The sequence below is a fragment of the Pavona decussata genome, unplaced genomic scaffold, assembly GCF_977016875.1.
Source record: "Pavona decussata unplaced genomic scaffold, jaPavDecu1.1 SCAFFOLD_89, whole genome shotgun sequence".
In the NCBI taxonomy this organism is placed as follows: Eukaryota; Metazoa; Cnidaria; class Anthozoa; order Scleractinia; family Agariciidae; genus Pavona; species Pavona decussata.
Genome location: NW_028145506.1, coordinates 1,318,385 through 1,334,230, shown reverse-complemented (window position 1 = coordinate 1,334,230; position 15,846 = coordinate 1,318,385). Strand labels below are relative to the sequence as shown.

Below are 15,846 nucleotides of genomic sequence, written 5' to 3'. Positions count from 1 at the left end.
GAGTTTCAGAAATTGATATGTGAGATTAGGAAATCAACAGATGAAAAATGGAAATCACCATGCGAGAATTAGTAATCACTCTGATCGAAATTGAAAAACTACCATACCAGAATCAGTAATCATATCAGCTACTGACCGAAAAAAAAAATCATTAATCGGGAAAAGGATTATTCCAGTGGTATACCGAGAAATCTTGATCACCTATTGAGAATTAGAAATCACTCTGTGAGAAAAAGAAATCATTATATGAGAATGATAAATCACCATTTGAGAATATCGATTAGGTTTTTGGGGGCCTGCGAGCGTAAGAGTCGGTTAGCAGTTCGCGTAGGATCACTCAAAATGGTGGACCAGTTAAGTTTAGAGGACATACGGGAGCTTTTGATCTCCCTCAGCTGTACCATCGATTAGACTGATGAAGTTTATGAAGCATATGACCTCGTACGGCTAGCAATTTGCGAAAGCAGGCTTGATGAACAAACAACGGTTTTTATAGTCACAGTGGAAACCCGGTATCTCTGAAGAGAAGCGAAAAACTGTTCAAGTTAGCGGGGTTTCGAGTTATCGGGGTCGATTAAAATATTCAATTTTCCAGGTTAATAATTAATAACTATTAATTTTCAGCACTTCGGCATACAATGCAGCGCAAATTAAAGTTATTTCACTAGAAACTAATACATTTTGTAACAACTGTAACGATTATGCATTCTTCAGTGATTCTTACGACAATGCAATACTTTGAATGTAACTTAGTTTATTTAATACACTCAATTTATGTTCCCTTTTGCGTCGTCCAGTCTTTGTTCTAGTGTTAGAATTCATGTCACACGATAAGAAAAACTAATGGAATATCTCAATGGGCATCCGTGGCGAGTTATAAGAACCAACAATTCTAGTTATCGGGGTAAACTGTTTTGATCAAGGGAAACGAAACTTAGTTCGAGTAAGCGGGGTTTTCGAGTTATCCGAGTTCGAGTTAACCGAGTAAAAATGACTGAAAAGTTGGGTCAAATTCAAGGGAATTGAGACTCAGTTCGAGTTGGCGGGGCTTCAGGGGCACTCTACAGATCGTTTCGGTAAATTATCTGTTCGGAAGGCCAGCTAAGATTTTCGGAAAGGAAAAGGGACCTAAGATTTTCGGGAAATGGACAAACATGCCCTAGTAATTTTGAAAAGACTCAGGTTGCCTTAGAATGTCCGAACAGATAAAAATATTATAGCGCGGCCTAAAATGAACCTGCAGAGCTTTAAAGGCAATCCAAATAGCCTCAAATAGCGTTTCAAAGAATCTAAGAGAAAACTGTCGTTGGGTGCCCCTGGGAGTTCGAGTTATCCAAGTTCGAGTTGCCGGGGTTCTACTGTATATACCTCTATCACCGAGTATTTCGGGTGATTCCTCTTAGGGTGATCTATTTGGGTTATTAGCAGATTCCTTAGCTGAGTTATGAAGCCGTAGTGAAAATGAGGAAAGGCGGGCTTGTGACAGTCTGTGCAAGTACAGAACAGGGGCACCTAACGACAGTTTTCTCTCAGATCCTTTGAAACGCTATTTTAGGCTATCTGGAGTGCCTTTAAAGCTCTCTAGGTTCATTTCAGGCCGCGCTATAATATTTTTATCTGTTCGGTCATTCTAGGGCAACTTGAGTCTTTTCGAAATTACTAGGGCATCTTTGTCCATTTCCCGAAAACCTTGGGCCTTATTTCCTTTCCGAAAATCTTAGCTGATCTATTTTCGGCCCTCGAAACGATATTTTTATCAATCCGAAAACACTAGACCTAAAGTTTTCCATATCACGAAAGTTCGAAGTGAAATTACCTTTAGAAAATTGTAGGGGATTAAAGGCCTTCCGAACAGATAATTTACCGAAACGATCCGTTGGGTGCCCCTGACAGAAGGAAGGCCGGCCTATAAAATTTCAAAGGAAATGATTGAGCAACTTCATGTGACTGGAATGAACTGGCGAAACCTAGCAATATGTTTAGGAATATCGATCTACGCGAACTGTAATAAGTAAACAAACAAATCAACAAGCATGCACGGAAAAAATGAAACGGCGTAACGTGATCTGTGCACTGTTATTAAATAAGCAGTCCCGCAGCTGAACATTTTCACTTGAAATGCAAGATTCGTTTCTTGGCACCTTACTGAAGAATGTAGTGAATTAAATTCCGTAGCAATATTAAAACAAAAGCGCAGCTCCTTCGAACTATGGTTAAAAAAGTTGGATCTTAGTGTTGGAGAAGTTTTGAGGCGCTACAACATTTATTTCTACTAGCTTTTTTGGCACATTTTTGTGTGTGACTGAACGGATGCAAATGTCAAATATTAATCTGTGCTATTAATATTTAGGGAAAAGGACCGAGTAAAAATGTCCGTTGATTAAATAAGAACCAGTCTGTATCCTTGCCTATAAAATTTTTGTTCTCATGAGAAGCTGCAAAGAAGTGCAAAACGTCGAGTTCGTGCTCAGCCAAATTCTAATCAGATCGTTTTCACTTGTTTTTTTTTCTGTCAGAGTGAATATTTGAACAAACTCCCTTGTACATGACGAAATTTTAAAAACTCGCTATAGACACAAAAATGAGCCAAATCGACTCTTGCTGAAATTCACTCTTTAGTTAAGAACTTGTTTTCCAGTGAGTGACAACTCATTGATTGATTTGGGAGTTTTCCGACGTATTCCCCAATTCTCCACCATTCTCCACATTATTACCTCCAGGATCAGAATTTTGTATTTTTTGACATTCTCCTGGTGATGTTATCCCTTCTTCGTCACCTTCCATCCCCTTGTTTTGAATTCCTATCTCGATGACAACAATATGGTTTGCTGTTTCCTCGTCTTTCGGCTTGGCTGTTCCGTCACTAGTTGTTTCTTTGCAGTTTCCTTGCTCAGAGGGCTTGAAGGCAGGGTTATCGGCTGCACCGCTTGGGATTCCACCTTCACTATGCGCCAGCCCAAAATCTCCGCCTCTATTATCTTTCTGGTCTCTCCTACTCAAACCCACCGCATTGACGCTTACCGTGGGGGCTCTCACAATAGTGGGTCTCCAACTCAGCAAAGAAAGGTAAACAGGCATAATGCACAAGCCGTGAAGAAGGCCAAAGCCGACGATGCCGAGGAACATACGAAAAAATATTCGGAATATCTCGGACGCCGAAAAGGCTAGTACCATCAACCCAAGGAAAGTACTAAATCCTGAAGACAGAGAAAAATTAAAATAAGCCAGTTTTGTGTGGTTATTGAAAAAATTCCGGATACACAGGAAAAAAAGCAAGTCGACAGCAAAGACTAATAATTAAAACTCTTGTCAGAGAGGAAGTAGGCCAGTCAACCCATGAACGCACATCGCCCTCTTCGTTTAATATTAAATGAACCCGTGCATTTCCAAAGTAATAAAAAAGAACAGAACATAGCCCAAAATAAATAAACAAAGAACAAACGATGTGCTTTCAAGCACGCTAAAACTCACACCGTTCAAGATGCCGATTTTCACGTAAATCAATCTTCAAAAAGCACGAGTATATTTCTGTACCGAAGTGGAATCGATATAAGGAACTTTCAGGTTAAATGACGGTTGCTATTGAACACATGTAGCTGAGCTGCCGTTGTCTCATCACTTTTGATTAGATCGAATACAGGCTTAAAATGTGTAACGGGTCTTATTTAGTCGACCAACAAACCCAAAATCAGTAGTGTCAATTGAATTGAATTGAATTGTTTGGGTCCGTCCTAAACTACTGATACCGGCTAAGGGGACCTGGAGGGGGACCTTTTAACACTGAAAAATGTTAAATTTTCTGTTAGATCTCAGCGGTGCACTGACAGCATGCAAAACAAAAAGTTATTTATATGCGCTATCATCAGAATTTCCCCAAGTGAAGTCTAAGAAAACTGTTCCCATGTTTGAGCTCAAGGCGTAGTGTGATTTTACATAATTCACGAACGAAAATAAACATTTAGCCTCTGCAATGGAATAAGGGAATGAGATTCGAATAGCATATGATTGTTTAGATGCTAGCCAAACTGATATTGAAAATGATTTTAAGGACGGTGCCTACTAATGCCAAAGTATTTTTGTGCGGTTTATGACTATGCGGGAAAAGCAGATCTTAGCAAGGGCTATTGGAATCCAAAAAGAAAATTGGGGGTAACCACACATTTTTCAGAGATAATTAAACATTTATATCTCTAAAAAACGCCAAAATATAAAGCAATGCATGCGATTTTTTCCTAAATTGAAGCTTAATTATCTCTGAAAAACGCAAGGTTACCCCCAATATTTTTTTGAGATACCAAAAACAATCGGTAAGTTCTGCTTTCTCCGTATAATTTTAAACCGCGCAAAAAAATTCCTGTATTAGTAGGCACCACCCATAGGAAATTCGAGTATCTCGCGATGCGCAGAACGTATGCGCAGTAACAATAGTAGGCACCGTCCTTAAATAACAAGCTTTACTGTTTGGCGCAGGTTTCGCCAGCTTAAGCTACAACAGGCCAAAAGTGCGTCATTTGAGTCCTGGGAGTTTCGGTCCAGTTGCATTTGTAGTTTTTCATTTTATACAGTCAATTCTGAGTGCGCGAAAGCGAAAAATCCGACCTCAACAAAGCTCGCCACCTGGCTGGCCCAGTTGGTTGAGTACCAGACTGTGAAGCGGTAGGCCTGGGTTCGATTCTCGGCCGGACCAACACTCGGGGTCTTTACATAACTGAGGAGACAGTGCTACCTCTGTAATGACATTTGCAAATGCTTAGAATTTTTGGTAAACGATACGATTTGGTAGATGATAAACCGTAGCCCCCGTCTCACAGTACTTTCACTTAATTCTGTCTGTAAGACGTAGACGAACCACTTGGGACGCAACGAATCTCTGGGAGAGACCACCCCTAGTGTCTATCTCAAAGTTGCATTCACTTTAGGTGGCATTCATAACTCATTACTTCATTAATTGTAAACTGCGCCACAAGCAGCCCGGCAAAGTCCCCAAACACGTACGGTGTTGTAAATTTATATGAAAAGCCTCGAGGGGAGAGGATAATAAGATAATTTGATTTGGTTTGATATATATAGCATGCAGTTAGGTGAGGTGTTGGTACTTTCCCTGCGTGCTTAATTAAATTTACAGAAACACCAGAACAAACTGTGGCTTAATTATAAAGAGAAAGAAAGCTTTAGTCTTTTTTATCATGTTGTAATTCTTAATTCAAGTGGTCTAACAAAACAAAACAAAACAAAAAAAAAAAAAAAAAACAAAACAAAACACACACAAAAAAACTAGTTTAACAATTAAACTTACCTCCCATAAGAATACTCGCACCTAATGTCGTCAAAGCATCCACCACTCGCTCATTGGCTGTCGCCTTGTTTGAAGTCACGTATGCATACGCAACGTGGGCACTGTAGTCGACGGCGAAGCCAATAGCCATGACAAGAATTATCATTGATACAGTGTTTAGGGCCACATCCCAGATTACCATCAGGCCAAACAGTTCGCATACAAGGGCAACAAAATTGAGTCCCACAAGGAAGGTCACTGAGCAGTCCACTAAAAAGGGACTCGTAATGAGTAACACCGTTACGCTCGCTAGTAAGAGGTTCCTTATTGTCTCGCGTGCCGTTAAAGCGTACTGTTCAAAGAAGATGAATGGTCGGGCGATAGGAAAAGCTTTGAGCTTAGAATTTTCTGAAATGTCTTTGCGAAGTGTTAACATCGCATTTTTCCGGAATGTGGAGCTGCCAACGCTCTTCATGAAGCCCAGGATGCGTGAAGCCTCTACTTGCTTGTCGCCTGTAGAAAATTTCAAGTCTTGGGAGAAAAAAGAAAATTCTGGAACATTGAGGAATGCTTTCAACGCTGGCAAGAATGCTACACCAGTTATGTTGGTACTTGTATTTTTGGCAAATTGATAAAAGGCGTCCATCCATGAAAGTGAACGGTTCCTGTAATATGGGTTATCCGTGACGATGCTTGCTAGCTTTCTGACTTCTTCCTGGGTCGAGCTCATTCCATAATCTACGCTTCCAGACTCAACGATACTCACTTCGAGAGAGAGTTCAAAGTTTTTTTCTACCGCAGTCAAAAATCGTTTTAAGTAGGAATTATCTTTCGCTAACATTCTTCTGTCAAACGTTTCGTCTACTTTAGTGACTCCGTATATTCCAGCTCCCAGCAACCCCAGTGATAAAATTATAACCAAACCTTTCGTCGCAGGAAGCGTCAGAAACTTGCCCCAGGCCTTCATTGCCCGATTCGACGTTTGCGGGAGAGGCTCGTCCCAGGCTGGTGCTCCCTCTTTAGGATGAGGCGCTCGGCATAATGGTAAACAATCTCTGCGGCCAGATTTAATTCGCTTTACATCGTATGTCATAATAGCCACGAAGTAAGTGATGATCATTAGAAAGGAGAGAGTCACTGTCAGAGCGGCGTAGATGCAGAAATACCTGAAATGATATGGTTATGAGTTAGTATTTAAGGAATGGTCTGGATGTAATAATCAAACCAAGGTAACTTTATTAAAAGCAGACTATTAGAGCAGCCAGTCATGTATTAAAAGTGACTGAATTTGTTGTAATGGTCCCAACGCCACAAGAACGGTCAGTGCCGTTATCTTTATAATCTAACTATGAAATTTAATGTTTGATTTTATACAAGTTTATACATTTTTTTTAATTTAAATTTCTGTAACGCTTACTGTGGTATGTTGTTCGGCTTCGTCACTCTAAATTGGTTGTTGTTATGTCTGGTTATCTGGTTTCATTTTCCTCTCGCAGGCCAGTTTTGGTTCAATAATAATAATAATAATAATAATAATAATAATAATAATCATCATCATCATCATCATCATCATTTATTTCGCTAGGAGCAAGCTAATTAAGCTAATTAAGCTAATTAAGGACATTTATTCAACAATTTTCCTGCGAAAATCGTGCGGAATATCGCCTGATACTTTGCCGACGAGGCCGTTAGCCGAGGTTTGTTAAAATTAGGCGATATTCCGCAAGATTAATCAGGATAATTGTTTTATTATTCAACAAATTGATAACAAAGCACAGGTTTATAGCAGCAAAGCTGGCATGAATGAAAGCGGCAGCTCTTGTTCAAGTTCGAAATTTCATTAAAAATTGAGTACCCGTCTAGTGCGCCATTTACTCTGGCAAAATTTTCCACAAATTTCTAGCGTCAAAAACTAAAACCAAACTGTATTTTGAAGCTGCGAAGGATTTGTTGTGTCAGCCAGGCCGAGCTGAACAGACTGGAAAAACTTTTCAACGATTTCTCGGGTGAGTGTTTCTCTTGTTTAGTACGCAAGCAATTTCACGATCTTTCCTCAGTGTTTTGACAAACGCATCTAGTGCCTTGTTGCTTGCAAGAACTCTCAGTATATCTGTTAAGATACTTGATATTTTTTCAGACAGCTCTAATGTTTGTGAGAATAATTGCTTTGTACTCCGTCTATCCTTTTGTCTGCCAGAAAGCTAACAAAAATTTCTCGAGGCACTTCAGTGGTTTTCTCCATCTCTTCAAGACGAGTCGAGATCTCTGTTTTTTTTAATGGTTGCGAGAACCAATCTAAGAAAATACATGTACTGTTTGCAATTTCTAAGCCTTTGGTAGAATTCGGGACAATCCAAAAATCCAAAAGTCCAGCGAAAAATATATCAAACGTTTTCGTGCTGAACAGTAATTTGCCAGTTAATAAATAGAAAGGTTAGCACTGAAAGTTTTTGCACATTCTTAACACCAAACTTGGTTGCCTTCTTTGTGTTCAGTATAAAACAAGGTTATTAATAGTTTGGTGTTCTTGCAAGGTCGTTACTTTTTGTAAACGCACCGCCGTCTTCTCTCCGACACACGAAAACTACGTGTATCGCAGGATATCTGTTATGTGCGGGCGACGTATATTGAGTTCACCATGACCATATTTGGGCAGTGACACAATGTGTTAAATAATAATGCAGGATATCTACGGACGCCGGAATATTCAATGCACCATGACTATATCTGGGCAGTGTTACAATGTGTTGAATAATAACTTAAACTAGTAGCAAGAAACACTTAGCCGTATTATACTAATCATAAGGCTATCAAGTATTATTTATTGGGTAACTGAATAGTATTTGCTATTCAGCTCCAGGATTTATCCTCAAGTTTCGCGTTCAAGTTTTTTCGACAATTTGCCAGAAATTAATTGAGGCTGGCTATCCATTGTTATGGTATATAACAAAACAATTATTCAACTAGGTGTCGGTGAACAGTGGTAGGTATTAGCCACTATCTGGTGTCGGACCAGCCAATCAGAGCGCGCAGAAAGCACATTTCACTGGACTTGGCAAACACCGATGGTTCCTATTTAATGCATTCACAAACGACCAAAAGAATGCAGGCAGATAAAGTTCGACAAACTAAAAAGTCAACAATGGCAAAATTTAATTAACAAACTTATGTTCAAACTTATAGTCAAACCTTATCGCGGGAAATGAAGTAGTGGCACTAACTGCGAATGCGACCAAATCCGTCACAGTTGTCATGGTAACTGTGGCTCCCGAATGCACCATCACAGTTTTGATGACATCAATTTTCGACATGTCACGTGGCTGCCGATTAAGTTCATCCACTATGATAAACATGTCGTCGATGCCGATTCCAAGAATTAAGAAAGGTAAAACGCCAACGAAACTGACAAAAGGGACTCGGCACCACATGGCCAGACCAAATCCGGCTACTATCCCAAGCACCACTGCAAACACTCCTGCGCTAGCGAGCAACGAATGACCAGTCAGCGGATTCAGAAATTTTCCGAGCATAACGCAAGCGAAAGTAATCATGAGAGTGAAAGTTATTGACACTAGTTTGACGTCAGAGCCACTGCTTTCACTAATAGCGTCATCCAGACTCCGTTCGCTGGAATAGTGTACTTCAAAGCAGGAAAGAGTGTCTTTTAAGGAGGTCACTTTGCCAATAAACGTCTTTTCCCACTGGAGAACTTTTTCATTCATGCCTTCGTCGCTGGGATCACGCATGAGATAGACCATCTGTAGAGCTTTCGCGTTGGTGATTCTTCCATCTTTTCGGACCACTCTGCCAAACATGCGGTTGAAGTTATACCAGAATGGTCGTCCGTTACGCATCAGCATTCCCCTGTTGTTATACGCTCTGTTGATGTCGTCTTGAATCTGCACCAAGGTTTTATTGTTTAAATTGCTCTCGTTAAACTGCAGAAATTCCAGAGGATTCATTATCATGCAATCTTCCAATGACTTTGCTTTACCTCCTTTTAACGTGACACAAAAGTCATCATAAGAATCCAGTTCGATAACCGCGTGATGAGCTTCGAAGGCCTGTTGCAGACAATCAGGATCAAGAACATTGATATGATCAGATGACGCTACTAAGAGGATGATTTGTTCTCGGTTCTTTACTCGGAAGTACTTCTCGGCAGTGTTTAGATCATCTATGGCCCGACTACTCTGCGGAATATAAAGTTTCACTGTTCTGTTCTCTGATTGGAACCAGAAGAAACCCACGGAGCAGACGCTGACAAACACGAGGCATAATGAGATTGTTATCAGCGGGTGCTTGGCGATTCCTTCACCAAACCAACCGAAGAAGCGCTCCAAAAGACTTACACACCAGCTACTGAGAGACGACCACCAAGCACATGGGTCGAACTTACGTGGACAGCGACAACTGCAATCAAAAGTTTGGATAGGTTAGACTTTTTTGTTGTCACCCCTTTAGGGCAAAAGAACAGCTTTCGGACGAATGTCATGAAACTTGAAAAACCAAGCAAATTTATGACTCAAATGATAAATATACAACCGGTTCCAAGCCAAGCCAGTTTTACATAAAATTTAATTTCACTGATGTAGATGTATCTGCACCTCAATAATACAGAATTGCAGAAGGTTTAACTTTTGAAAAAGTCCTGCTGTAAATGTTGACCAAAATTTGAGTTGGGATTCTCATATCCTCCAAACATGGCCCGGTATTCTTGCTTATACATGTAGCTCAAACTTATCTTAAAGAGGATCTATCAAGGGCATTTTTCTATGTTGAGAGTAGTATTCAAACGCTTCATATAAGCGCAATTTGAACTGGCCAAATATAATGTTTTATACTGCAATTGAAAAAAGTATAAAATTTAAAATGACTCATGGATTTTCATTAAAAAATATTCAACTAAAGTTTACAATTAGATAGTTTATCGTATGAAATTTCTTTGAAATTTAAAATGGCTTATCAGTTTTTTATAATAGGTGTGGAAAAAAATGCAGTGAAGTATTATGAATATGATTAAAGTATAAAGATTGAGAGAGCACTGTTCTGTGTGAAACGTTTTGCAAGGATAGAGTCAGACTGAGTGTTAAGATCCGGTTTAAGATCTCTGATAAAAAAATCCCATAAATGAGGCAGTCCAGTCTGTTTAACCCCCGGTAAATTTTCGCATGGCTCCAAAATAACAGCTGTCGCGTCAAATTTCAAAAGCTGTTCTTGCTGAACGATTTCGCTTCGCTTCTATATAAGCCTTAACAAAACATGAGAAAATAGATTGATAAATGTTTTGTTCTTCACGTCTAGTTTTATTGATCACGGACTCACTGATCGATCACGGCCTGTCGGCCTGTTCTTATGCACGTGACAATTCGTTACACACCAACTGGCGTATCGAAGTCCATTGGTGTCATAAAGATGTGCTGTAGGCTCAATTCAAAATAATAACTTTTCAATTCCATTGAAAGAAAAATATTTTAATTTAGTGGATATTTTTCAGTTCTAAGTTCTTGATGTCATGGATTTAAGATTCTTCTCCTTGTTGCCACCAAACTGCTTTATTTCTCACCCCTCAAGTTGAATTTCAATCAAACTTCCTAGCTTCGCGGTTTCTTTCACTGTGAGCTTACATGTAGATGGCTGCCGTAGCTGATTGTAATGCATGCCCTACTATCTAATTCTGAGGTTTTGAAGCTAACTAACTAGATTTATCGAAAGTGCCTGCCTTAGCATATCGGACAAAGCAATTCCACTTTTTCGTATCTGGTCACGATTGGTACTCTAACAATTATTCATTATTACAAAAAAAAAAAAAGAGAACTGGGACGAAGCGTTTTCCGATACTCAATTCTATCCTGTATGTGGCCAATTTGTTATATTCCTGAATCAAACGAAGCTGACCCCAGTGAGTCATTTCTGTCTGGATATCTGTTTCGAAGGCGATAATCGCCTTAGAAATTCCGTTTTCGTCGGAAAAGTATTAGCTAGAAATTTGGTAACCCTGGTAAACTAATTTCTATCGTTTTCGGATGGGAAAATATCTCTCTAAAAATGCGAAAGAAGGTCAGCTAACATTTTCGTACGGCCAGCGACAGCTCGTAAATTAGTGATTCCGTTTCCTAACAATTCCAGCATTTCAAAGTTTTCAGCTATTTAAGTTTCCAACAGATCAAGCTGCATTGGCCTGCATTAATATGCCTTAGGAAGGCCACCAGATGATTTGGAAACGCAGAGGACAACATATTCTCATTTGATGAGCACCCCCTGGAAGTTCAAAATTCTACAGAAAATCTACTCTTTGCAGACGGTAATTTTCTGCACACTGAAGTCGCACTTCAGCACTGAACTGCATGGAATGTTATTCAAATCCCAGAACCGAGAAAAAAATTACAGTCATAGTACGCTGCCAACTTAGCAAAAGAAATATATTTTATATATAAAAAGGAGTAGCGAACTTCTATGTCAATTACACGTCAGTCACTTAAAATATACATTTGAACTCAAGGTACTATTTTCATCCATTCTGTCGGCGGAATGTGGTCATTGAAAGTTCCTTGACAATAACATTTTACCATCCAAACAAGTAATGAAAAAAGGAAATTTATATATACCTCTCCGAATCTTCATCCGTGCTGTTCACTCCGTCAGATGGGTAGGTAATCGTTTTCTTGCTTGTTCCCATTGAGAAACTTTCCAAACACGTTTTGAAGCAACGGAGGGTTTAGAAGTTAAAACACTTTTTTCTGTATGATGCACACGTCGATTCGTAAGTGCATTTGAACTTCTTAGTACTTTTTATACATGTGCATGACACAAATTGAATGACGTAATGTAATGCCCCGGGGTGGGAAAATGGAACGGATTTGAAAGTCAAAATAAACTCTTCATTAATATAAAACTTCTTTGATTGGACAGCGACAAAATCAGGTTCATTCGGGAATATTTGTTCTTAAAAATTTCTTCTTAAAAACAAAGACGACTACCACTAGCGGAAATCGCTGTGGACTAAGCAAACTCTGTCCTTGAAATTTTTTCAGACTTTCTTTTCGCACCTGCTTAATTTGGGTACATAACTTTGATGGTCTCTCATTTATTCAAAATTCCTACGGATACATAGACACAACCCTTTATTTAAACACGATAATGGTTTAAACATACATATGCTTGTGGGGTCGTGTTCTATTTGTTCTATGTTAAGTCACGGACGCAGTTTCAAAACTGCTAAATTTAGCAAACGTAGCTGCTGAAGCTTGACGAGTAAAACAAGTACTGTTTGTCCGGCACAACCACGAGTTGATGTTCTGAGTCTTGTTATAGAGAAAAAGAAACAAGACTTTACTTTTTACCCAAATGAAAATGATAACCAAGACGGCTTTTCAGTCTAGTTCCTTTTATAATGCAACTTCCTGTTTTTGAAACTGTTCAGTAGACGATTCCTAGTTAATATTAATTAGCCTCATTTAAACAATCTAAAACTATTTTTATATTTTTTGGAACAATTGGTATTATTCATTAATAAGGCACTGATTGATTGTGATGGAATTTAATGATATTAAAAAATAATATTGATTTGTATTGCGCAAATATCAACTATCCAAGACATTTTCATCTGCGCATTACATTGACTCAACAAAGTCTTAAAAAAACCTAGTACATATTCCAATGCCTTATTGCCTGAATGTAATGCCACAGAATCAAATCTACATAGCTCTTCACACTATAAATCCACTCATCAAGCACAGACGCACAATCTGTTTCCGTTTCACTGATTTCCTGTGCCACACAGTGGTTAGCCATATTTTAATGACTTCAGTTCAGACTGTTTGACGTTTTCACTTTACAAGTTATAAGTTCCTTTACAAGTTGCAAGTTCCTCTTATAATGCAACTTCCTGTTTTTGAAACTGGTAGACGATTCCTTGTTAATATTAATTAGCCCAAGTTAAACATTCGAATTCTAAAACTATTTTTATATTTTTTGGAACAATTGGTATTATTCATTAATAAGGCACTGATCGTGATGGAATTTGACGCCACGGAATCAAATCTACATAGCTCTTCACACTATAAATCCCCTCATCAAGCAGAGACGCACAATCTGTTTCCATTTCACTGATTTCCTGTGCCACACAGTGCTTAGCCATATTTTAATGACTCCAGTTTTTTTTCAAAATGAAAATTTCTATATACAACCCAATAATAAAATATCTATAGCTGTTGAGTCTAGGGAAGTCTTGGTTGACCCTTCTATATTTCTAGATCCCTGTCCTTAACATCTAAGTTCCTCCTTCTTTTTGGTTCTTCATCCCCTTAGGCGTAGGAGCGCGCTCCGCAAAATTAGGACACTTTCGCCCTGACCCATGAAATTGTTAATAATGAGTTGCTTAATAATGAGTTGCTTAATACTGAGATCAAATGGAAGCTTTTAACGATAGGTCGCATTTCGATTAGACGCTAGAGGAATTCACCCTTTTTTTAATGTCGTCTAGGCAAAGTCACGGAGCACAGTATTCCTGTCTCTGCAATGGTTGTTACGATTTGTTTGGACGATTTTTTTCGTTTCTGAAATCTGCCATCTTTTGCGGGCAAAGTTTGTGTATGCAGGTGTTTGTGTGGCCTAACCTCATTATCATTTCCAGCAGATAAGTAGCGAGGCGGTAACAGATCGAGTCTGAACACCAATGAGGCAGTCTTTAAAACACGCAAAATTTTTGCCGACACGCAAGCCGCTACACTTGTACACGTTCGCGCAGGCCTACCTATTTGAAAATAAATCCAAGAAACTTTTGTCATTTTGCCACGCCAAATTGTATTCGAAAACGTTTTGAGGGATCAATTTAGTTCGCGATTAATTTGGATCAATGCCTCTTTGAACCTTTTGAAAGTCTAACCTGATGGAACACATCTGCCCTCGAAGCCTTAGTTGGTTACGTGGGTGGGTTGCTCGTGCCACTAAACGCGCGCGAGAGATTGGTTGGCAGGCCACGCATACAAAAACTGGCCCATCATATGATGTGGTTAAATGTTTTATAAATATATAATATACGTTGAATGTTTCAATTTTTTTCAGGATAAGTGTCGAGTTTTTGCTTTGAATCTTGGTTGCCTCTTTTGGAGTCTTGGAAAATCAGTGAGTTTAGTCTAAAATTTAAAACTAATTATTTACTGTTTGACGAAGGGGTGAGATTATTCACAAAAGCTTCAAATCTTTCCTGAGGTGGGCCTTAATTCCTGTTATGAAACTGAACCCTGCCAAAAGATCTAAGACAAACCTTAAAGGCGCTCTTTAAGTGGCATTAAATAGCCTATTTTGAATTCTTATAGGGATTTCCGCTGTACACTCGTTCCCAGACTCCCGTTCCCGGTTTTAGTAACATCCGGTGAAGGAGCCCCAGGAGAATGTTCTTTGGCACTCACTTTCGACGCGCGGCCGGTCCAGTCAGCGTTATGCTGCACGTTATTTTTACTTGTTGTGTCACCCACAAAACAGCTCGGCGTGCGGTATATTTTCGACTTATTAAGGGTTTCCACCGGTGAAAACAGCTCAGGGTTGAGTTCAGTAAAAACCAGTGATAAACTGTGTTTGCAAGGACCACCGTGACAAAATAAAAGTACCGGATCCTGTAGTGAAGGATCTAATCAGCAAAAAAATTGTAAAGCAAATAATCTAAAAAAAGAGCAAGGCTGATTTCACCGTCAGGGAAGTATATTTTCCAATATTTCGAAAAACACGGCCTTTCTTCTTCAGTGTATGTTTGAGACTGACCCTGTGGCAAGACACGTTACAAAGATACCTGAAAAAAGGCTAAAGTTACATAAACAAAAACGTTACAATTTGAAATTTGAAAATACAACTAGTAAATAGGTATAAGCTAACGTTACAACGCGGTAGACGAAAACAAAATACGTAACAATGAGTTAATTACATAACTTAGGAGGATGAAAGACGGGAAAAATGTTCATGTCTCTTCTCTCCTCCTAAGTTATGTAATTAACTCATTGTTACGTATTTTGTTTTCGTCTACCGCGTTGTAACGTTAGCTTATACCTATTTAATAGTTGTATTTTCAAATTTCAAATTGTAACGTTTTTGTTTATGTAACTTTAGCCTTTTTTCAGGTATCTATTGTAGCTGTTTAAATTGTAACGTATCTTGCCACAGGGTCAGTCTCAAACATACCCTGAAGAAAAAAAGGCCGTGCCTTTCGAAATATTGGAAAATATACTTCCCTGACCGTGAAATCAGCCTTGCTCTTTTTTTAGATTATCGGGGTTGAGTGTGGTTTGAATTGGTATTCGACCGCTTGTTAATGTCTTAATGGTAAGGGCAGGAGCGGACTCTTCCCATAACAGTATTCATCCTGTTTCATGGTGGTTTTTTGTAAAGATTATTACATACATGGTATACGTATCAGAAGTGAGCAACGAAAAGTAAACAAATGTGAGTTCTCGCATTGCAGAATTTTTTTTTTGCAGCTAGCGCGACAGATAAAACATCTTTAGTCGAGTAAACGGAGAAGAATTAAGAGTGACTCTTCCTAAGACGGCCTCATATTCAAATTTTTATCTACACAG

General features: G+C 39.0%; 1 protein-coding gene across 2 annotated transcripts; it reads right to left on the bottom strand.

Annotated features, from left to right (window-relative positions):
* Nucleotides 1-1,099: 1,099 nt before the first annotated feature.
* LOC146474471 (patched domain-containing protein 3-like) lies at nucleotides 1,100-12,093 on the bottom strand. 2 transcript variants are annotated; one of them, XM_085117073.1, is made up of 4 exons: nucleotides 11,884-12,093; nucleotides 8,465-9,688; nucleotides 5,297-6,441; nucleotides 1,100-3,197 (listed from the first exon to the last, which is right to left on the bottom strand). In XM_085117073.1, the coding sequence occupies exons 1-4, from the start codon at nucleotides 11,952-11,954 to the stop codon at nucleotides 2,650-2,652; spliced, it is 2,988 nt and encodes a 995-aa protein (XP_084973199.1). In that variant the 5' UTR covers nucleotides 11,955-12,093; the 3' UTR covers nucleotides 1,100-2,649. The 2 variants fall into 2 exon arrangements, with proteins under 2 accessions (XP_084973199.1, XP_084973200.1); XM_085117074.1 differs by lacking the exon at nucleotides 11,884-12,093 and adding an exon at nucleotides 10,903-10,942.
* Between the last annotated feature and the right edge of the window lie 3,753 nt (nucleotides 12,094-15,846).

Bases quoted from the DNA above. Each gene is read 5' to 3' on its own strand.
- LOC146474471 (XM_085117073.1), bottom strand. From the start codon at position 11,954: ATGGGAACAAGCAAGAAAACGATTACCTACCCATCTGACGGAGTGAAC. The intron at 9,689-11,883 runs GTATATATAAAT...TTTTGATTGCAG, and splicing joins ACGGATGAAGATTCGGAGAG to TTGTCGCTGTCCACGTAAGT. The intron at 6,442-8,464 runs GTTTGACTATAA...ATATCATTTCAG, and splicing joins ACTTCATTTCCCGCGATAAG to GTATTTCTGCATCTACGCCG.